The 25,014-nt window shown below is 37.5% G+C and overlaps 2 protein-coding genes across 6 annotated transcripts in view; one reads left to right on the forward strand and one right to left on the reverse strand.

Annotated features, from left to right (window-relative positions):
• Positions 1 to 13,555, reverse strand: part of LOC136885697 (uncharacterized) — a 39,789-nt gene extending 26,234 nt beyond the window's left edge. The window contains exon 1 of one of the 5 annotated variants that reach the window (XM_067158412.2): positions 13,107 to 13,555. In XM_067158412.2, coding sequence (XP_067014513.2) covers positions 13,107 to 13,298 — 192 coding nt within the window. In that variant the 5' untranslated portion in view covers positions 13,299 to 13,555. Of the gene's footprint in view, positions 1 to 12,310; positions 12,458 to 12,523; positions 12,762 to 12,791; positions 12,967 to 13,106 lie in introns of those variants that run through there. The other 4 variants (XM_068230422.1, XM_067158414.2, XM_067158413.2 and 1 more) reach the window with 4 other exon arrangements.
• A 4,202-nt stretch (positions 13,556 to 17,757) lies between these two features.
• Positions 17,758 to 25,014, forward strand: part of LOC136885405 (dynein regulatory complex protein 9) — a 49,217-nt gene continuing 41,960 nt past the window's right edge. The window contains exon 1 of the mRNA XM_067157922.2: positions 17,758 to 17,873. Coding sequence (XP_067014023.2) covers positions 17,761 to 17,873 — 113 coding nt within the window. The 5' untranslated portion in view covers positions 17,758 to 17,760. The remainder of the gene's footprint in view (positions 17,874 to 25,014) is intronic.

Consider the following 25,014-nt stretch of genomic DNA (forward strand, 5'->3'; position numbering starts at 1 on the left):
AGGCTTGTGAGAGAGTAATACTTTCATGTATGTACACCAGTTACACCCCCGCCCAGATCGATTCTGATGGTGCCGTCAGCTTCCGCTTCGAATGCTAGCGCTGTCAAGGGTTATAAATTTCATTTTTGTTTCCGTATTGAACTGAGATTACATCTAATTTGATTTCACAAAAATTGTTTTATTCCACCTATTCAATACTTTACATTACTTGCAAAGCAAATATTTACATCACAATGTGCTACCAGGGACTAGTTTCGACCCTACTTGGAGTCATCATCAGCATTAATTGAGTACACATTAATTGTCGAGTCCTTGAACAATATCTTCTTATAAAGAAATAAAAATAGTGTTAAGAGCTATATGTACAGTACAATAACATACGTTATGATATATGCTTAGATACATGAAATGGATATTAAAATATTTCGTGATACCAATTCGTTAAATTAAAAGTATACAATGTCATTAAAACATCTGAGATCTATGTACATATATTGTCTGTAAATTCTGTGAATAGTATTTCAATTGTACTTCGCATCAATTTTTACGACAATACTTAAAAATATTACATGAACATTAAAATGTTGCATAATGATAAAAGTATAGAATTTCGTTCGCAGTCAGAGTATAATAACCAGATTGCTACTAGTAAGTTCTGTAGCTCAACTGCACATGTATCATTTGAATGAAATATTTGCGAGACTGGCGCAGAGGGTAATATATAACTTGCTTTAAGTCCAATTGGTAATGTAGCTTGCAAGGGTTCAGAAATAGATATATTCAGACTGGATATAAACGAATTCTTGAAATTCTATAAGACCTGCATACGGTGGAGCGAATGGGTGGAGTTCTCGGTCCATAGCGGAAACAAATGGAACCTGATGAAGAGAAAAAGAAAGTTAAAGTTAACGCAAAGTTTGCGAAGAAAGAAGAAGAGGGTGGAAAAACAAAATAAGGAAACACTCACCTTGCGCGGCAGTGTGTGAAGCTTGGCTAGTTGTGTGCAACTAGACTGCGTATGTGTTGGACAGGGAAAAAGGAGGAGGAAGGGGAGGTGGGGAGGGTTGAGCAGGGTGTCGTGAGAAGTGAAGAAGGGGAGTGACTTAAGGCGGAGCCGAAGGATGAGGGAGCTCCAAGTACAGGTCATGAAAGATGTGTTTCGTTTTGTAAACTGTGTAGTGTTAAAGTGAGTGCAAGAAAGAAGGTTTGTTGTACAACCTAGCACTACATTCACCACATCATATACTTCCAAGTAACTAAGGAGATAATTATTTATGTAAAACAAAACTGTGCAGTGAATAGAACAGGGAGATATTACTTGTGAAATCATTGTTATACAATCACCAAACCAATTTGGTCAAATATTTTAAAGCTTTTTTTTATTTAGAGCTTTTTTCCATAAAATTAAGGGCATTTTAGTGATAAATTTTGGTGATATTTTAGGTCATCAACATCTGACCTCTAGTTACGAGAGTATTTAGGGTTTTTAATACTCCACACAGCTTTACTCGGCGTCTTATTTTTAGGCCGGAGATATATGTACTTGTTGAATCTTGAAGGTAAAATTAAGAATATAAAACATTTTCTTGAAAACAACCGTAGCTGAAGTTGAATTTAAAGTTAGACTTGAAATAAGTCTCATAGTCGGTCGTGTTGTGTTTAGCGTCCTCCCTTACGCCGTGTCGTCAACTTGGACACTGACTTGTTGGAAAATTTTAACCCAACATGAATGAACATTTTATCTCATCATCATTATCATAATCATCACTAGTGTTTTATTTGTCTTGTCAATTTTGTTAAATCTTTTAGCTGAAGATGTTCCATAACTGGAACGAAACATGTTCTATTTAGTATTATACTCGGAGATTAAGCTATATTATGTTATGTAAATAATAAACTAGCTATAAGAAATTGACAAGTATTGAAAGGTGGTAATCTCCTTTTAACATAACCTTACTTGTGTTGAGCCAATACGGGATAAAATATGAGATTTATAAGGACCACTCCACTCTTGCAAAGTTACTACATTCTCTGAGTGAAAGCAAGCTATTTAAGGGAAGCAAGACTTCACTCAATGTAGTGGTAAAGGAACCAGTGTTCCGCTACAAGAAATTAAACGGCTAGAGAGTATTAATGGAGAGAAGTGTTATCTTCATGTAGCGCTGCCGTTTTTATGAGACATTATGAATCAAGATTTTAATTTGATTGTGTGACTCGATGGAACATGGAGCAATGCTAACCATAACTTAGGAAAAGGCTGGACAGATGATTCTGTGGAAGGTACAATGGCAGTGCCCATTGGAAAAGGGGGAAGAATTATTGTGCTACATGCCGGTACTCCAAATGGATGTATACCTATCTGTTTATATGCATTGATGTCTAAGAAGACTGGCAATTACCACGAGGAGATGAATAGTGTTAATTTTCAGAACTGATTTGAATACACGTTACTGAATAACCTGCCTGAGAATTGTGCAATAATAATGGACAATACTCCCTACCATTCCGTAATACAGGACAAGGCTCCGACAATGGCAGCAAAGAAGTCTGTTCTTGCCGAGTGATTAAGGAGGCACAATATTCATGTGCAGGACAACATGAGGAAAGGTGAACTGTTGCGGCTTGTGAAAGAAAACAAGCCACAATTTCCAGTGTACGTTGTCGATGGATTCTGGAGGTCAAATGGACTGTATCGTGATTTACCTGTCTAAAGCATTTGATAGGGTGGATCATGGGAGACTACTGGCAAAAATGAGTGCAATTGGACTAGACAAAAGAGTGACTGAATGGGCTGCTATATTTCTAGAAAATAGAACTCAGAGAATTAGAGTAGGTGAAGCTTTATCTGACCCTGTAACAATTAAGAGGGGAATTCCTCAAGGCAGTATTATCGGAACTGTATGTTTTCTTATATATATAAATGATATGAGTAAAGGAGTGGAATCGGAGGTTTGCGGATGATGTTATTCTCTATAGAGTGATAAATAAGTTACAAGATTGTGAGCAACTGCAACGTGACCTCGAAAATGTTGTGAGATGGACAGCAGGCAATGGTATGTTGATAAACGGGGTTAAAAGTCAGGTTGTGAGTTTCACAAATAGGAAAAGTCCTCTCAGTTTTAATTACTGCGTTGATGGGGTGAAAGTTCCTTTTGGGGATCATTGTAAGTATCTAGGTGTTAATATAAGGAAAGATCTTCATTGGGGTAATCACATAAATGGAATTGTAAATAAAGGGTACAGATCTCTGCACATGGTTATGAGGGTGTTTAGGGGTTGTAGTAAGGATGTAAAGGAGAGTGCATATAAGTCTCTGGTAAGACCCCAACTAGAGTATGGTTCCAGTGTATGAGACCCTCACCAGGATTACCTGATTCAAGAACTGGAAAAAATCCAAAGAAAAGCAGCTCGAATTGTTCTGGGTGATTTCCAACAAAAAGAGTAGCGTTACAAAAATGTTGCAAAGTTTGGGTTGGGAAGAATTGAGAGAAAGAAGAAGAGCTGCTCGACTAAGTGGTATGTTACAAGTAACTATTCTCATTGTATTGTAATAATACTTTAGACATAAGTGGTATGTTCCGAGCTGTCAGCGGAGAGATGGCGTGGAATGACATTAGTAGATGAATAAGTTTGAATGGCGTTTATAAAAGTAGGAAAGATCACAATATGAAGATAAAGTTGGAATTTTAAGAGGACAAACTGGGGCAAATATTCATTTATAGGAAGGGGAGTTAGGGATTGGAATAACTTACCAAGGGAGATGTTCAATAAATTTCCAATTTCTTTGAAATCATTTAGGAAAAGGCTAGGAAAGCAACAGATAGGGAATCTGCCACCTGGGCGACTGCCCTAAATGCAGATCAGTATTGATTGATTGAAATTGCAAGACGTCATGGACACAAAGTTATTCGACTTCCAACTTATCCTTGCCATTTCAATGCAACAGAGAGAGTTTGGGCTCAGGTTAAGAGTTATATTAGACAAAAAAAATTAAGCAGTTCACTGTTTCCATGGTGAAAAACCTGTTAACCGAAAATGTGGCGAATGTCAGTGCCGATGACTGGAGGAAAGTTGTGCACCATACAAGAACGAGGCATAGAAAAATGAAGGTGTAGAGGAGAACTGCATCGAAAGTTTCATAAAATCTTTGGGAGGTGGTGGTAGTAACTGATTCATCGTTAGAGGTTCCAGTGACTCTGAGATCAGTGGAGTGTTTGTTCCCTTTGTACGCCATAAACTCCTTCCTGTGCCAGCCATTAGCAGTGAGTGATGTGCTGTTATTTCCTCATTCTTAATTATTCTTAATAATGTATTCTATTTTTAGTGTCTGATTTTGTTAGTAAGTATATACATACAGCATCTTTGATTATTTTGTGAATTTGTTTCCAATCTTGATTCATTAGCATTTCTGAGTAGGGTATTACATTTTTCCACAACTGTATTGCATCAGCAGTTCTCGCAGCAGACGAGCTCTAGCAACAGAGGTACAGCTGATGCTCACAGGTTTTGCCAACTGTCAATTTAGAAGTAAAACAGTGCGAAGCATAGTAAGGATGTAAAGGAGAAGGCATATACTGCAAGTCATTGGCCAGACTCTAATTAGAGCATGTTCTAGTGTATGATACCCTCACAAGGATTAAGTGATATAAGAACTGGAAAACTTCAAAGGAAAGCAGCACAATTTGTTCTGGGTGATTTCCAACAAAAGAGATGAGTTACAAAAATGTTGCAAACTTTGGGCTGGGATGACTTGGAAGTAAAGAGATTAGCGCTTTGACAAAACGGAACATTTTGAGCTGTCAGTGGAGAGATAGCTTGGAATAACATTAGTGGATGAATAAGCTTGAGAGGAGTATTTAAAAGTAGGAAAGTTAATAAATTGAAGATTAAAGTTGAAATTCAAGAGGACAAATAAAATTAATTTATAGGAAGAAGAATTAGGGACTGGGATAATTTATCAAAAGAGATGTAATTTTCAACTTCTTGAAATATTTTTTCTCTCAATTTGCTTTGCGTCGCACCGACATAGATATGTCTTATGGCGAAGATGGGATAGGAAAGGGGTAGGAGCGGGAAGGAAGCGGCCGTGGCCTTAATTAAAGGTACAGCCCCAGCATTTGCCTGGTGCAAAAATGGGAAACCACAGAAAACCATCTTCAAGGCTGCTGACAGTGAGGTTCAAACTCACTATCTCCTGGATACAAGCTCACAGGTGCGCACCCCTAACTGCACGGCCAACTCGCTCAGTTCTTTGAAATCATTTAAGAACAGACTAGATAAAGAACTGATAGGGAATTTACCACCTGGGTGTATGCCGTAAACGCAGATCAATGGTGATTGATTGGTGGTAATAATAATAACAATAATAATAATAATAATAATAATAATGGCATAATAGAATAACCAAATTAACCAAAGCTCAACACATACAACCAAAAAGACCTCTCAATAGCCACAAAATTAAAAACATTATAAAACAGTCATACAACCAGAAATAACATAATGCTTGTGAAACCATTTTCAAAACAACTAATACTGCAGCAATAGACAGAATATTCAAAATAGAAAGAAGAATAATCAGAACAACATGTAAAACAAAAAATAACCAAGAAAATGGACACTGGAGACTAGTTTCTAACGTAACAGTCTACAAAGAAATAGAACCGGTAATGAGCACTATCAGGAGAAAACTTCTCATTCTTTGGTCACCTAATTAGAACACCCAAAAATAGAATCAGCAGGACAATAATAGAAAAACTGTGGAACAGTAGGAGTAATATTAAGTGGATTACAGAAATCAAAGAAGGTATGAAGGAACTATAAACCACAAAATCAAAAAACAAGACCCACAGAATCAAAACATTCAAAAACATAGACACCAAACTACAGACCAAGATCAACAGACAAACCATGGGAAGAGTGATTTCAAACAAGGAGAAAAAATTAAGATCCGAGAGAATGAAGAAGTACTCGGAGGAGAAAAAAAATCGAAAAACCCATTGTATAACTGACTAAAGTGGTCCAGTGAAGGCCAAAAAATGTCAAGTAATAAATTAATAATAATAATAATAATAATAATAATAATAATAATAATTGTATGGCTTCAGCTACCATGTGCAGAAGTTTTAATTTGACACCATCTGGCTGTCTAATTACAATCGAGAACTTTCCACCTTTCAATGCATATAAGTTATCATGTTGTCAAGGATGACACTTGATAAGGACATGTTTCGTTTCTTATTATGAAACATCTTCAGCTTAGAAACATATAAAATTACAAGAGACACTGATTAAAAATACATGTAATGAATAGGTAAAAGCTTTGTGAAAACATGTAATGTTCCATGGTGGTTTTCTTAAGAAAAAGAAGAAGAAACACTCTGTCTTTATATTGTGCTAATAATAATAATAATAATAATAATAATAATAATAATAATAATAATAATGTTATTGGCTTTACATCCCACTAACTACTTTTACAGTTTTCGGAGACGCCGAGGTGCCGGAATTTAGTTCCACGGGAGTTCTTTTACGTGCCAGTAAATCTACTGACACGATGCTGACGTATTTGAGCACCTTCAAATACCACCGGACTGAGCCAGGATCGAACCTTCCAAGTTGGGCTCGGAAGATCAGCACCTCAACCGTCTGAACCACTCAGCCCAGTAAAAAGTTAAAACAGCTACTCACAAACAATGACGGGCAGGATATCCGACCTCACCAATCTATGTTCCTGACCATTTCTATTTTTAAAATTTGGGTATAAGTCCAGGATCCGCCGACACGGCCGAGCACGGGCTCCGCGGCTGCGAGCCATGAATCTGTGCGACATCATTGGAAGGTTGAGATTTACAGTAATGGCGGATAATTTGAACGGAGATTTCACAACCTGGTATATTTTGGCTTTTTGACACAACATAAAAATATAGATCAAGGGTAGCAAATCAAAGGGCCACTAGATTGGGTAAAACGTTAATAACTGGTTTGTAAAAGAGAGGTTTACATTATAGCTAACACAATGGAATGACCATGACCATCGCTAGTGACAAGAACATGATAGAAAATGAGATTCGTGCAGCTAGTGCCCAAACCATTGGGCTGAATTGGTTAGGTCTGGCTAGTGACAAGACCATTGGGCTGAGGGCAAGCAAAGGAAGTCTGGGAGGGTAAGCCCCCAGGTTAGGGTCGCGAAGCGACAAGAAGGCCTCTAACATTCCCCAGGACAATATCGGCTAGCAACAAGACTATTGTAATGCATGTAATGAAAATTGTATATAAATTTGAAACAATTAAGTTTATTGAAATGGTCAACCTATTCAGTACAATACATTTGTGAGAATGTTTATAACTTAAACGTAACACTTGGAACATGTTTCGCCCTTGTTGCAAGCATCGTCAGCCTATCTCTCCTAACCCTTCCCTCCCTCCGCACGGCCTTACTTCTAAATTGAAGTTTCACAAAACAAATGAGCATCGCCTTTCCTCTGTTGCCAGCGTGCTACGCCCGCGAGAACAGCTGATGCTATACGAACGTGGCAAACAGCCCTTGTAAAATGTAATACCGTACTCAGAAAAACTAATGAATATGGATTGAAAACAAATTCACAAAAACTACACTTACTAACAACATCTGACACTAATAAGAGAATATATTATTAAGAATAAAAGAGAATGAGGAAATAACATATCACTCACCGCTAATGGCTGGCACAGGAAGGAGGTTATGGCCTACAAAAGGAACACTCCACTGATCTCAGTCGCTAGAACCCTCCAACAATATGAAAAACACACTAATTACTGAAGGAAAATGCGAAAGATCGCGAAGCGTACCAAATACCATACACGCTGAGCGAGATAGGTTAACCACGTGGCGAATGTAAATATTAGAGTTGGCAACTGGGTTTCGAGATTGTGCTCTGCCGATATAAATCTATATGAATGGCAGATTGGGTTTGGTTGGATGCCTATGCTTCAGCGCGTAACCACCAGACAGAGTCAAAATCTGCCAAAATGTCAATTTAGGAGTAGAGCCGTATGGAGTATAAGATGTCACACCGCTACAACACACGAAGTACAAGAGCAGTACCTGTCAGTCGAGCTGGCGACAAGAATGACATGATATTGCCACATACAACACAAGGAGGTAAGTAAAAGCTCCAGAACTTAGCTCTTTAAGCGATTAATAATACCATCTTTCTATAAAACAATTTTCAATTGTGTTACAGACATTCTAACAACTTCATTTCCTCAATCGATATCATTGTTCCGTCTAAAAAGATGGTATTTTGTGAGTCTCCCATTCAACCAACATCAAGACAGTGGCCGACACCACACCTCAAACACTTTGGAACTATCGTTCATCTACCTATCCTTATTATTCTCTAAACCATTACAGCGTGCAAATTAGGTCACCAGTCAACAACAGACCATTTTTTTAAATAGCATGAACCAAGGGCTTGGCTACAATATAACTCACAGCTGCTTCAATTACACAATCTGTTGATGTGCTTTTTGTAAAGAAGACTTCAACTTAGAAAAATACGACTACGATTATAGAAACATCAAGAGGTTTTATGACATCCTTCGAGTACAATTAACAGAGTTATCAAACATCAAACATTGTAATTAGCATCCAGACAACTTTCACTTAAATCTTTATGCTGTGACTGTACATAGTGTCTTAACGTGGTGTTTAATTTGTATCAAGTGTTAATGTATTCTTTAAACTTTAAACATTGTTTCATAAGACTGAAAGTGCCTAACCACATGGTAACATGATAATTATTTTAATAGGTGCCAACACCAGATATCTTACTAATTATTTCAAAGACTTTTTCAAGAACTCCACTAAATCTTGTTTACCTGTCAGTAAAGGACCATCACATTGTATTTTAACTCATACTACTATTTTAGTTATATGATGGTTTAATATGAATGTATCGGGATCCCAATGAGAACTGATTTTGAGGCAGATGATGCCCATAACAAGGGCGAAACATGTCCCAATTTAAGCGTCATGCTTAAGTTATAAACATTCTCACGAATGTATTGTATTGAATAGGTAAACCACTTCAATAAACTTAATTGTTTCAAATTTATAAGACTATTGTAATCCAATGAAAAGCACCAATGGTGATAGGTTAGGTTGTGATCCACCGAAAACTACTGATAGCGACAGGTTAGGCTGTGATACACCGAAAACCACTGATAGTCACTGGGTTAGGTTAGGTTCAGTCTGGTGCAACAGACTTTCTAATTGGCCGACTGTTGTCATTGAAAGTACTGCTAGTGACAATGTCTGAATGCAATACACATAAAAATGGTATCAATTATTGATCTATAAAGGTTTCATCATGAAAAAACAAAACAGGAACTGGCAAACCAATACCATACACACATACATGCATACACACATATAGTCTGCTTGATACTTGGTTTTACAGGGGTGAGGAGTAAGGAGGGGGCTACCCTGGTTCTGGTAGTACTGCCAACTGTTAGTGATACTTGGTTTTACAGGGGTGAAGAGTAAGGAGGGAGCTACCCCAGTTCCGGTAGTACTGCCAACTTAATGGAAATAAAATCTGAATTGAATCGATAGTATGATCAATCGATATGGATTCTCTAAACCTTTATTACATTAAGCCAACAACTGTGTCACTCACACCTTATATAACATTTCTCAACGTGAATCTTGTTCCTAGCATGAATTCTCAGAAATTTCACCTTGGCCTTGCTGTGTAAACAACAACAGTACTAGTACGTAAAGTGTACGCCAGATGTCTCACAGCGATGCATAATCGATTCATGGTTTATGCGTCAAAGGTTGTCAATACGAATCTGTAAGATAACCAAGGTTATATTCAGCACTAGGGAGCCAAAGTATCACTAAAATTTTGCGTACTATATATATACATAGTTTACAGAAATCAGTAAAATAGGATATTAATTTATGGTATTCACTGTTCTTTAGGGAAAAGAAATATCCAGTCAACTATATGTGACGTGAACTTAGGTTTTTTTTTTTTTTTTTACTATTATTGTCCTATTTTTACTCGCATAGTATCCCATCAACGATAGTTCCAAAGTGTTCGAGGTGTGGTGTCGGCCACTGTCTTGATGTTGGTTGAATGGGAGACTCACTAAATACCAACTTTTTAGACGGAACAATGATATCCATTGAGGAAATGAAGTTGTCAGAATGTCTGTAACAAACTTGAAAATTATGTTTTATAGAAAGATGGTGTTATTAATCGCTTAAAGAGCTAAGTTCTGGAGCTTTTGCTTACCTCCTTGTGTTGTATGTGGCAAGATCATGTCATTCTTGTCGCCAGCTCGACTGACAGGTACTGCTCTTGTACTTCATGTGTTGTAGCGGTGTGACATCTTATACTCCATACGGCTCTACTTCTAAATTGACGTTTTGGCAGATTTTATCTTATTCAATACTTCAGATTCTTAAAAATTGCTTACGTTCGATATTTTGAGATCTTAATAACGTGTCTGTTGGTTTCATCAATGGTATTGGCTAAAGACGTCCCACAATAGGGACAACCAAACATGTACCGTAAAATGAGCGATTAATAAATGTTAATAGTAATAGTAATAATAATAATAATAATAATAGACGCAGACATAATATGGGCTTTTGGGCTTATACCAGGTCAGGAAAACAAGGTGAATTCTTTACGTTTTGCAGAGAACTTTGCTCCGCATCTTCAGAAGTAAATCTTGACTGTTCACGAGGAACAATTCTACAGTGATGAGTGCTTTTTATTTTCTTTATTTTGTTACTTTCTATTTATTTCATCTACCACATTCGTCCCTGATTCGTCTGATGTCTTCTCTGATACTTCTCACGCAGAACATTTTAAATGGAGTTTAATGTTGTTGTCAACTTCCACTTGGAGCACTGTGCCAGCATACAGCGAGACACCTGGTGACGAATGGGCATACCACTACAACTCCAACAGTAATACATTCTTAAATTCAAACGCTCATTATTATAAAAGTCTTCCTTGTGAACAATCGAGATTTTCTTCTGAAGACACGGAGTGAAGTTCTCTGCGAAACGTAAAGCCCAATCTTTGGCAGTTTTGTAAGTACTATAACAAATTTTTTTCACAAGGATAAATCTGTTCATTATGTCTCACGCTCTTTGAAGCACAGAGTAAGCATAATAAGATGCAAACCATGAAAGAACAAGTTGAACAAAACAGGTAGCTACAAATTTCATGTCTACAAGTACGGGCCATGAAAGAATCAATATTAATAATAATAATAATGATAGGGGCCTAATAATATTAAGTTCAAGATTTTAAGAATCTGAAGTGGTATTGAATATGGTGGAACCAAAATAATTACTTTTTGAGGTTATTTTATGTCATTGGTGTTAATACAGAACAACGAATATGAGATTTGACTCCAATAATACACATGCAGGCAAATTGATCATTCACAACTGAGCCACTCCCCAGGATATGATGTGGGGGTAGGGCAGTATTTGCGCAAGAGCATTCCTAGATTTTTGACAGCCGCCACCCCCACCCCTTTCCCTTCTGCCCAATCTTTGGCAGTTTTGTAATACTGTAACAAAGTTTTTCACAAGGATAAATCTGTTCACTACATCTCACACTCTTTGAAGCACAGAGTAAGCATAATAAGATGCAAACCATGAAAGAACAAGCTGAACGATATAGGAAGCCACAAATTTCAAACACATTTCCTTTGTGTGGTTACAATTACTCGTAGAGCAGAAGCTTCGGATTCCTTAAAAAATAATAAAAATTACAATAGATTATGATTAAATTAATATAAAATTGTTTTAACATGTTAATGTGCTGAATAAGAATTTGTTGCCGGTACTGCAACGTAGCGAGCTGTGAATAGGCTACTACAATATTTTGGTGCGAACAGAAAGAAAATATGTATAATTTATTTAATTGAGGCAATTATATAGAATTACACCCAATCACCACTACTGGTAAATCAATGATTACAAATCCATCCTAATACAAGAATTGAAAACAACCAAGAATGAGTACAAGTAGGCCTACCAGTACAGTAAAATAGCATCTACAGTATATGTATGAACAGCACGTACATAACTGCCACAACAGTCAAAAAATAGGTCTATTATTGCAGTATTCCTGCAAGGCAATTATATTTTCACCCTTATGATAAATGATTCTGTAAAGAGCATGGAAAATTAGCAAAACAAAAACATGACACTAGTAGGCTAATAATAGAATATAAACATAAGATTTACTTCTAGTGGCATCAATGTTAATGAAGAAATAAACATTCAATCTACCAGCAAATTCCTGAATGTAGAACTTAATAGAGATCTACTGACTTCTTGCTGCAGGTCAAGTACAGCTTAATGTCTTCATTGTTGAAATATTCAACAAAATGAAATCAAAATCTACTTTAAATGGTTAAAATTATTTTCTACTGTGTTATGTTGTGTGTGCTCATTGTAAAATCAATAACCACACAAAAAATTATTCCGTCATATGGTACATACTGGCTGATGAAACAGAAGCATGCAAAGGCAACCATCTAATCCCCCCTACCTAACCACAGACTGCATGCAAGTAGTGTGCATTTCTCTCATCAGAAAAGAAAATAGAAGGTAAAGAGGAACTGTGAATAAACTTAAGCTATCTTTCCACTGTTTGATGACAGTTTTAACGTCTAAAAAAGACAGCCATTCGGTAAAATAGCAACAGTGATTAATCATATTCAACACGCAATAGAAGTAAAATGTCTCGATCAAACATGCCAAACTTTACTTAGGTATTCGAAAGTTGGCAATAAATAGCCCGCGCTCGGACAACATAAATAATTTTTAGTCTTAAGAGACTTGTAATCAACACACTAATACCAAGTGGATGGAATATTGTTTCTCGCTCCCAAAGTGGGGAAAGCAAAGAATACTTTTCAGTAAATATAGAACTAGCATTGGTTTTATCGAGCCATACTGGCAATGTTGGCAATAATGAGTTGATTGTAAACAAGAATATTAAATAAAATATACCTTCTCATCAATCCTAAACGACATACAATATCAAATCATGCTAAGTACAAAGATAAATGCAATACGCGACCTGCTCGAAAGCGTCCTTTCCTTCGCCACAACTTTCCGTTATTTTATGAAGCTTAAACTCCTCGACGAAATGGCACACACGAAGGCAGCGACCACAAACAAGAACATCCAGTTTATTAACATCTTCCACAGCAGACTTCAAAACATGAGGTGATTTGTTTATTGTTGACGGATCAACTCCATCCTCATCCATTGTGCACAGTTTCGCATTTAACTGAAATCGCTTATAAACCTGCCAGTAATTGTACACTCGGTTTTTATCAACTTTCAAACGGCAGCTAGTCTTACAACATAAACAAACGTTATGCCGCCTTATACAAACATGTATTACCTAACCACAACATTCACAATCATTTTTACATTCACTTTGCATTTCCCACTACTAATATTGCACTAAGATGGCCTAAATTTGAGAAATGAAAGCATACGTATGTAACCCCAAACTACAGCACGCTGAATAGTTACATAGAAACTCACTGCACTGTTATGGCGCTGTGTTTGAGACACATGAATTTCCAACACTGCTTCATTACAACACGCGCGTAATTCAAAATATCTCGACCCCAAAAACGATCATTCCCGACTCAAAAAAGAGATTAATATTGCAATTCTACTCCAAATGGTAGTTAAAATAAATGTATTTATATTTTTACATTATTCACATCTGTATTGGAGAATTTCCGTAGTGTTTAAGAATGAATAAAGAATCCCTGTCAAATTGACAACTGTATGAGTGAAACACAGCATGCAACAGTATTTTCAAATTTTATACATTAAATACTCACTAGAGAATATACTTCTTATTTCTATATCATCATAAAATTAACTGTAAAATAACCTTTCAAAGTTTTCCTTCTAAGATATCGTAGTTCAATACCGTAACTATCACTCAGCTAGGTGGTATTACTTTTCAGAAAAAATATTCGAAAACGCTTGTAAGTACCTATGCAAGTGACAATCTTCCAGGATTTTAATTAAATACAATTTTTTCTCGTGTAAAATGCGTTGTAAAATGAAGTCTAACTGTTAGTAAAATAAATGTCAAAGAATGACGTCAAAAGATTTCGGCACATTATTTCTCAAATACGATACAACATGCGCCTATATTGCTGCACGATTGATCTCCATGCTGTTCTATAAATATAATTTTACCTCAAAGGAACGTGGAAAAAATCGCGTTCTTTCATTAAATTGCTACTAGCGTTCGTTTAATATAATATCTAGTGGACTATTTTATTTTGTTGAACTGAAATACATTTGAGTCGATCAGAAACATATTATTGCAGTAAGCCTATTGTGTCGGCTCAATAACATTTTAGCCTTCTTTCATGACAGGAAGATATTTTACATAAATAGAAATATTATGGCAAGTAGAAGAGTTGTAGTGATATGGTATTACCCAATAGTCACTCATCGTTTTTAGCTCTGAAGTTAGAGAGAAGCATTATATTTCACTATATAGTCCCACAGCTTTCTTTGCAGATATTTAATAATCATAGTTCATAGTATAGTATGATCCTAAATATTTTAATAGTTTGTTGGACCTTGTTGTTTCTATACAAGATGAACCACAAACCCATACAAAAAGAAGATAAATAGAATTAATAAAGCCAGATTAATAGCCCCAAATGTATTTTAAGATGGATTTCTTTTTTTAGAATGTGTTTCATTCCCCGCCCAAAGAGCAGGGCGGGCCCCTAGACAGTAACTCTGTCTCCCAGGCCAGAGATTTATGACAATTTATTTGTATTGTTGTTACGATTGCCATCCTCACACGGCTGAGGCGCTCAACTTGTGGGACGTGGTTAACCATCGTTGGACACCGAACTGAGTCTGCCGTTGAATTAAATTTGCACTGTATTTCTTCGTTTATTATTTTTATATAAACATCTGGAACCAGTGTTCTCCAATTTCTATGTTAAATAATCCCATGTTCCTGGTTTCTTTCATTTACACCCTTACCCTTCAACTGGGCAATCATTCTTTGTGCAGTGCAGCGGATGTCTCTTGCCTCTTTGAATTCTCTTTAAGCTGATGACTAGGATCTTAAGCATATAGAGGAAAACGGCATATTTGATTCCAGGCTTTGGGGTATTGTGTTAACAAACCTGAGCAAGGTTTTGAGGCATGTTGCGTTTACTACTTTATTTGAAATTTCAGATCATTAATAGCAATTTTAGTTCGTAATGATTATTGCTACATACATTTTGGAGATAATGAATGTGCATTTTATTATAGTGTGAAAAAGAAGAGTAAAATATTCCTAACCTCTGAAATAATAATAATAATAATAATAATAATAATAATAATAATAATAATAATAACCGGATTCCATATAAGTACCAACCAGCACTGTATATGTTATAGGAAGCTGTTGACTAGCAAGACCTAATGCACACTACTGAAGTAGTAGCAAATGAATGATAATGGAGCATTATGGGGTGAGAGGGGATCAGGTACACTAAATCGGCAATCCCATATTAAACCTGTCCCACCTTTGCATTATCAAGTAAGAATTTAATCTGGAATTATCGAGATGAGAACCCAAGATGCCGCTTCGAACGATCGATGTTTAACACAGGAGCCATAGAATACCGTACGGTATATTTCACAGTAAACCAATCTCAATCGCATGAGTAGCGTCTCTGCCTCATATTCGAAGCTCCGGTTTATAATCGTCCAAGGATCTTAATCATGGGCAGTGTCATTAAACTTCTTGATTAGATTGAGAATGTGGTACGTATTGAAACGTGACATAGTGAACCCGGTCGTCATTATCAAGTAACATCTACAGGCCATTTGGTTGGGAAGTGGTGGTCTTGTTGGGCCTATTTCAGATAAACGACAAATATGGTACGTGAATGTATGATAGATCAAAATGGAACGCATTTCTTCAGTTTGAAATCGTACAAGCAACGCGATAGTATTAGGAGAAATATAATTTGCTTAAGAATGAACGCGTAAGCTGAACTGATTATGACTGATCGATTATCAAATATCAAGATTTCTAAAGATAACTACTTCAGCGATACATCTATTAAATCTTCAAGTTTCAAGAATTCTCTTCATCCAATTAAACCTTTCGAGATAACTATTTAACATCTTAAACGGACATGTCTCTCAAGTAGTGCAGATTGGTTAGCAAACATGCCACTCTCTCCCGTATTAACGCTGGTTGACGAAAATTGATTACAATACGGTTACAAACCAAGAATAACAAATAGTTTTATTCTGTTATTTGGAATCATTTAGAATTCAGAATTAGAGTTATTTAGCTTTATTGTCATGGTGTCTTGTATCATCACGCACCGTCTTTTGGACAGCAAAGGAGACTCATTGAGAAAGATGTGAAGTTCACTCTTGAAGAAGGAATTCATAACGAATGATACCTAGCAGTAGCCGCATGAGTCGATCAGAATCAACAAAATGTTCAGACCCTGTTAATTATAGCGGCATTTATTCATCATAGAAGATTTTATTTCACGCATTTTATATCCTTCAACACGGTACACTAGTGCTTCACTCTGGCGGCCAATTTTAATATTATATATTGTGAACATAAGCACATTCTCGCGTATTGCTAACATAGGATTGGAATTCCAAACAAGATATCTAAGATATCTACCTGAAATGAACAACAGATTTTAATTTTTTTATCTGAATTAATAAACGTTGATAACACTTCATGTCGCTACCTAAAATCGTAGTAGCACTTTACAGTTCTACCAAATACAGTATAGACTCTACTGTATTTGGTTCTACTGTGCGTCACTTGGAGGGTATTGAACAGTGAGAAATGATCTTGCGGGGGTCTAATAATAATAATAATAATAATATAACTGCGCACGAAGGTGCATTTAAGCTTGCGTTTGACACTAGAACTGTATCGTAGTTTCACATTGCATTATATTGCGTGTGGAGGAGATCTTTCTTTGGGGAGGTCTGCGGATGTACACACCATGGTTAATTGGTTGCTAGGCAACGGAGTAAACAGTATTGTAGAAATGTCATTTTAACTGGATTTAAGTTTCTACCTTTTTGCTCTTAAGCATTTTTATACTTGCATCTATTTTGTGGTTATTTACTGGACTATTGTGCAATATCTGTGAGAAAGATAAATAAGTTGGCAAGTTATCGCATTTCCGGCACTTTCTACTTTAAAAGTGAAGGCAAAATTACAGATTGTGATCAAGAGATGAGTTGATAAAATAAAGAAAGAGTACGTTCTTGATTTGTCGTGATGTTTTTCGATATTAGACCTAAACATCACTGCACAGCAACCGAATCGGTACCGGTATATGTCCGCCCCAGGATCTCAAATGAAAGTTAGCAATGAAGAAAATCAAGATGCAGATGACGATGATTTTGCATTGTCTCCCAGTTCTCTTGAAGGCTTTATTTTGAGAAGTAATGGATGGTATCGACATTCTTCTATTTCATATGGCCAGATAGGCTTTAAGAAAGTATATGACAGTATGTTGAGTTTTATAATGAATAATGATGAATTTCTTGCAAAATTAGATGAAACAATAGGCAGTAAATGTAAGTTCTTTGAGAACTTACATCTTCATCAAATAATGGGAAATATTCCTGATCAGAACCAGGAAGATGAATCAGCACATATTAATGCAAAGCAGTTAACAGAACTGGAAGTCATGGGAATAATAGCTGTATTGCAGGATGCTGTTAATAAACTTCAAATTTTATCTTACACTTATCAAAAACCTTATGTTAAACCAGAACTGGTTTACAAAAGTCTTAAAGAAAGGTAAATTATCATTCCTTAAATTAATTACACAGTTTTATGCTTATTGCATGTGATCATCATCATCAACATTCAGTGGTGCCATTTCAAGTTTGGACCCCCTGTGGGTGGGGGCAGTAGAATAACACCCACGGTATCCCCTGCCTGTCGTAAGAGGCGACTAAAAGGGGCCCCATGGGCTCTGAACTTTGGAGCGTGGGTTGGCGACCACAGTGCCCTTAGCTGAGTCCTGGCATTGTTTCCACTTACTTGTGCCAGGCTCGTCACTTTCATCTATCCTATCCAACCTCTCTTGGTCAACTCTTGTTATTTTCCGACCCCGACAGTATTACGTATGGAGGCCTAGGGAATCCTTCATTTTCATGCTCTTCGTGGCCCTTGTCTTCCTTTGGCCGATATCTTCATTTTTTGAAGTGTTGGACCCCTTCCATTTTTGCTCTCTGATTAGTGTTATATGGAGGATGGTTGCCCAGTCGTACTTCCTCTTAAAACAATAATCACCACCACCACCTTTCAAGTTTGGTGATAGGGGTTGGAATATATCCATGGTATCCCCTGCCTGTTGTAAAAGTGCTACCAGATGATCTGAACTTTGGAGCCTAACTTGGGAACCTCGGTTCCCTTCACTCAGTCTGGGATTGCTTCCACTTACCGGTACTTGTGTCATATTTCTAACTTTCATCTTTCCTATCTGATCTTTCTTGGTCAACTCTAGTTCTCTTACAACCCAATGGTAATAGGTTTGCGAAGCTGGGTTGGTGACCACGGGGGCCTTAGCTGAGTCCTGGTATTGCTTCACTTATTTGTGCCAGGCTTCTCACTTTCATCTATCCGCCCCAGGGGCTCTGAACTTCGGAGCGTGGGTTGGCGACCACGGGGCCCTCAGCTGAGTCCTGGCATTGCTTCCACTAACTTGTGCCAGGCTCCTCACTTTCATCTATCCTATCTGATCTCCATTGGTCAACTCTTGTTCTTTTCCGACCCCGGCGGTTTTACGTTTGGAGGCCTAGGGGAGTCTTTCATTTTCACGCCCTTCGTGGTCCTTGCCTTCCTTTGGCCGATACCTTCATTTTTCAAAGTGTCAGACCCCTTCCATTTTTTCTCTCTGATTAGTATTATATAGAGGATGGTTGCCCAGTTGTACTTTCTCTTAAAACAATAATCACCACCACCACATTTTATCTATCCTATTTGATCTCCCTTGGTCAACTCTTGTTCTTTTCTAACCCCGACGGTATTAGGTATCGAGGCCTAGGGAGTCTTTCATTTTCACGCCATTCATGGCCCTTATCTTTCTTTGGTTGATAATTTCATTTTTCAAAGTCTTGGATCCCTTCCACACTTTCTCTCTGATTAGTGTTATGTAGAGGATGGTTGCCTAGTTGTACTTCCTCTTAAAACAATAATCGCCACCACTCTTCCATTTCCCTTCTGTTTAGAATTAAGAGATGATGGATGCCCAGTTGTAATTGTTCTTAAAACAATAATCACCACCATCTTTAACACTAGCTCAATTCAATCAACAATCATCACTGAGGTGGTGGTGGTGATTATTGTTTTAAGAGGAAGTACAACTAGGCTACCATCCTCTATATAACACTAATCAGAGGGAAAAATGGAAGGGGTCCAACACTTCGAAAAATGAAGATATCGGCCAAAGGAAGACAAGGGCCATGAAGGGCGTGAAAATTAAAGACTCCCTAGCCCTTGCAAACCTAATAGTGTCGGGGTCGGAAAAAAACAAGAGTTGACCAAGAGAGGTCTGATAGGATAGATGAAAGTGAGGAGCCTGGCACAAGTTAGTGGAAGCAACGCCAGGACTCAGCTGAGGGCCCCGTGGTCGCCAACCCACGCTCCAAAGTTCAGAGCCCCTGAGGCCCTTTTAGTCGCCTCTTACGACAGGCAGGGGATACCGTGGGTGTTATTCTACTGCCCCCACCCACAGGGGGGAATCATCACTGATCTGTGTTTAGGTGGCAGATTCCCTGTCAATTGTTTACCACGTGTTTTCTTAAGGGGAGGTGGTACCCCCTATCTTGGCAATGCTAATTTTACCTACTTCAGGAAATTCAGGTACACATTTTGTGATAACTATCAATAATATCACTTTGAAATTTGATATGGATACAGCTTAAGGGCTTTTGCGACAACAATTGTTTTTAGACTTTGAATAATAACCCAACTGAATTTATATAATTTTTTTAATGGACACGTATTTTTATTTTTTTAACACATTGTAGCCAAATAAAATCCACAGTTTTTAAGTAATGATGTTATGAAAACACAGAAATGTGTAAAACACTCCAGAGTATAAGTGATTAAAATTGTATGCTCATATGCCTAGCACTACCTGAAATATTGGTACCTTTTCTTAAAGAAAACTCAAATGGAGAAAGCAAAGGAACAAGTCAAGATTACCTTTTTAATGCATACCAGCACCATATTCTGGATCATAGGGTCATCAGCATCTTCCCTAGACCTTTTCTGGCTTCTCCGCACAGTTCTTAATGCTTTGGAGATAACAGAAGCATCTAGGTTAGACCTTTTTCCTCCTCATATTAGCAATTTCTTGAAATGTACCAAGAGTTTTCACTCCTGGCTCGATCCCTAATTGCTGCGTAACTTTCATCCTACCAGCACATCCTTCAATGAAAGTAATTACAGCATCATAAACACCATTGCACAATGACTGATATCCTACAAATACTGTTTTTGGAACCCAACTCTATACGACACTGTTGAATGATTCATTAGGGTTCTGAGTTCGACCATGCAAGCATTTAAGATGTAGTTCTGGATCAGAAAGTCTCCTGAACACAGGCTTTATAATGTCAGTGATTGGTTCAGGCAGGGAATGTTTGTGACTATAAACTTCACCAGTACGAGGTAACTAAAGACCTGTTATATTTACACCACAAAAGTTCCCTCATGGGACATAAAACATGTTGGAGATATTCATCAGTGGATGCTTTATGTAGAGGGCGTAACCTCAAGTGTCAACTTGCCATTTAAATTGTATTTGAGGGCATTAGGAATGATTGTGGCTTAATCCTATTACTCATACATAATTAAATATTCTTCAATATTTAAAAATCCACCCACAAAAGAATTATTGAATTTTTGAACCAGAGGGGGTACCACCTCCCCTTAAATAAATTCAAAGAAGATGGAGATTTACGGAACATTTCTCTTGATAAATTATTCCATTCTCTAATTCCTCTTCATATAAATTAACATTTTAGCTGTGGTGTGTGACTTTTACAGTAAGGGCAAATAGGCAGGCAAATATGCACTTTAAAAAGTGCAACGTAGGCACTAAAATGGCAAAAATAGGCACTAAAATCCAATCTCCTTAGCAATTAAAATTACTCATCATATGTGAATCATGCCACTTAGTTCTCAGCTAAGGGTTTTACGCCAAGTAGTAAGTGGTCATCAAAATCAGGAAAAGGTAAGAGTAATAATGATTAGTATTATTAATACAATTGAAAACACTGTTATCTGTTCCAGATAATAATTATGTCAACAGGACACTTTAAATGAATCTTAGTTAGCGCATGTCGCAATGGACAACCAGATATTGTTCCAAATTTTGAACAGTAAAACTTTGCCTGTTGTCGGCTAGGCTAATATATTTTTAAATTGAGCAAATGACCCTTCCATTTCACATGAGGTCAGGGAACTGTATGTAAGAGCAACTAGCTCTGCTGGGGGTGAAACCTGGGACTGGTGCTACATATTTCCACTCATGAACAGCAGCAATGGCTATAGCATCCTTCAAGCTAAGACAACGCACGGTGTTTGTACTCTGCGCTATGGCAGCTGCCTCAGCCGAACTTATGTCATCTTGATTGATAAATTTCATTTTTTATTCCGTATTGATAGTCACCATAAGACATAAATGAAAGAAAAGTTCCACCTAATCAATACTATTTTATTGTCACATGTAGGACAAATAGGCAAATGCCTATGTTTAAAAAATACTCCGACATACTCATCACATTATAGAAAAGACGAATTCATATTAGTTTCTTACATATGTACAAAAAAAAAAAAAAAAAAAAAAAAAAAAAAAAGAGAAAAGTTCCACCTAATCAATACTATTTTATTGTCACATGTAGGACCGGTTTCGACCTCTCAAAAGATCATCCTCAGCTACACTAAAATTGCATTTACATATTATGTCCTACATGTGACAATAAAATAGTATTGATTAGGTGGAACTTTTCTTTCATTTATGTCTTATGAACTCATGTCATGCGCGGTCTCCCTGCTTTAAGCGTGTATACAATTTTATATGAAATCTTACCTTATAAAAGATGCTGGAAATGTCATCCTTCCTGCGTTGTACAGGTAACCATATTCTGGCTGACGCAAGTGACCCCCTGTGGGTGGGGGTGGTAGAATAACACCCATGGTATCCCCTGCCTGTCATAAAAGGCAACTAAAAGGGGCTCCAAGGGCTCTAAACTTTGGAGTGTGGGTTGGCGACCACGGGGCCCTCAGCTGAGTCCTGGCATTGCTTCCACTTACTTGTGCCAGGCTCCTCACTTTCATCTATCCTATCCACCCTCCCTTGGTCAACTCTTGTTCTTTTTCAACCCCGACAGTATTACGATGGAGGCCTAGGGAGTCTTTCATTTTCATGGCCTTCGTGGCCCTTGTCTTCCCTTGGCCGATACCTTCATTTTTCGAAGTGTCGGACCCCTTCCATTTTTCTCTCTGATTAGTGTTATATAGAGGATGGTTGCCCAGTTGTACTTCCTCCTAAAATAATAGTCACCACCACCACCTGACGCGAGTGAGTTCTGCCACTGTAATGTTTCTGATTTCATTCCTAATGTTTCTTTTCAGTTCCTCCAATATGTGAAGATTTGTTCAATACATTTTTTCTTTCAGTTTATGCTACAAGTAAAAATCACACTCTGTTAGATCTGCAGAACGACGGGGAAATAGACCAGCACTGTTCACTCAGTCTGCAAACACTTCCGAAATTGAAAGAAGGGAATCTTCTGCTGTATGAACAGGGGCTGAATCCTGTTGAAACCACCCACTCAAAATTACTTCTTCCATTAACTGATGGAAGAATGGCGTCAAAATGTCATCTTGGTATCTCTCTGCATTTACTGTCGTTTTGAATATAAAATGGCCCAATTATTTGTCTTGCACTAACAGCACACCAAACACCAATCTTCCTATCATAATGATGGACTTCATAAAAACCATTAGGATTTTCTGCATACCAATAGCAAGAGTTAAGTTTGTTCACACGACCATTAAAATTAAACCAGAACTTTTAGATATGAAAATACAGTGTTGCAATGATAAATGTCTCACCATGTTAACAGCTGAGATTCAGAATGGCGGCTGATGGTTGCCAGGTTGAATAAGTGCAGGCTGCTTGCAAGGTCAAGAACCATGCGCGCACCTCCCATACTGGAGCTTACATATTGGAGAGTAAAAACGCTGCTTAGACGGTCTTAGTTTATGTGAGAGACTCTTTACTGTGAAATTTGGCACTGATCTCATCTCCTATCACTCTATTAAGGTTAGCAATAGTTGCCTCCACCTTACAAACAATTCATACAGCCTTCACAAGAGGTAATTCTCTCTCTTCCAGCTGCTTTATTTTGGAAGGTAGCTGTTCAAACTTGGAAGAAATGTATATGAGACCAGTGAAAATCCTGGGGTTGGTCAGTGCAGCCTTAGCTTCTATATCTCCCCTCCCCACCTCCTCCTCCCACCCTACAGCCCTACAGCAAGGCAGTGGCGCCGACTTTAGTGAGGGCAAGGCTTTTCCTGCCCCCCCCCCCCCCCCAACTGATCTTAGGGGAGCAGAGTGCCATTTTGTCCCCTCAAATATTCTCCGTCTAGATATTAAGTCCCCTTAAAGCATGGAGTTGGTAGTCTTCGGAGGCTGCTAAGACGTCAAATCTATCAATCAATCACTACTGATCTGCATTTAGGGCAGTCGCCCAGGTGGCAGATTCCCTATCTGTTGTTTTCCTAGCCTTTTCTTAGATGATTGCAAACAAATTGGAAATTTATTGAACATCTCCCTTGGTAAGTTATTCCACTCCCTAACTCCCCTTCCTATAAACAAATATTTGCCCGAATTTGTCCTCTTGAATTCCAACTTTATCTTCATATTGTGATCTTTCCTACTTTTAAAGACACGATCCAAACTTATTCGTCTACTGATGTCCTCCCACACCATCTCTCCACTGACAGCTCGGAACATACCACTTAGTCGAGCAGCTCGTCTCCTTTCTCCCAAGTCTTCCCAGCCCAAACTTTGCAACATTTTTGTAATGCTACTCTTTTGTCGGAAATCGCCCAGAACAAATCGAGCTCCTTTTCTTTGGATTTTTTCTAGTTCCTGAACCAAGTAATCCTGGTAAGGGTCCCATACACTGGAACCATACTCAAGTTGAGGTCTCACCAGAGACAAATATGCTCTCTCCTTTACATCCTTACTACAACCCCTAAATACTCTCATAACCATGTGCAGAGATCTGTACCCTTTATTTACAATCATATTTATGTGATTACCCCAATGAAGATCTTTCCTTATATTTATACCTAGGTATGTACAATGATCCCCAAAGGGAACTTTCACCCCATCAATGCAGTAATTAAAACTGAGAGGACTTTTCCTATTTGTGAAACTCACAACCTGACTTTTATCCCCATTTATCATCATACCATTGCCTGCTGTCCATCTCACAACATTATCGAGGTCATTTTGCAGTTGCTCACAATCTTGTAACTTATTTATTACTCTGTACAGAGTAACATCATCTGCAAAAAACCTTATCTCTGATTCCACTTCTTTACACATATCATTGATATATATAAGAAAACATAAATGTCCAATAATACTGCCTTGAAATATTAATAGAGAAAGTGGTAGATGTTTTTATATCTAAAAATTAGATTAGAAAGCGGGCATTCCTTCAGAATACTACATTTCCAAATGGAGACTGTTCTGGCGGTACATCTGCTGGTGGAGCTCTTCATAGTTCATATCATAAAATGCATAATATACAGTATGGTATTAGGATGTTTATTAAAAATATGTATTTATGAAGCAAGTTCTAATTTTTAAAATTTGTGAATATTTTTTAAAGCTTTGTACATAAAA

This window comes from Anabrus simplex, chromosome 14 (genome assembly GCF_040414725.1).
Source record: "Anabrus simplex isolate iqAnaSimp1 chromosome 14, ASM4041472v1, whole genome shotgun sequence".
Classification (NCBI taxonomy): domain Eukaryota; kingdom Metazoa; phylum Arthropoda; class Insecta; order Orthoptera; family Tettigoniidae; genus Anabrus; species Anabrus simplex.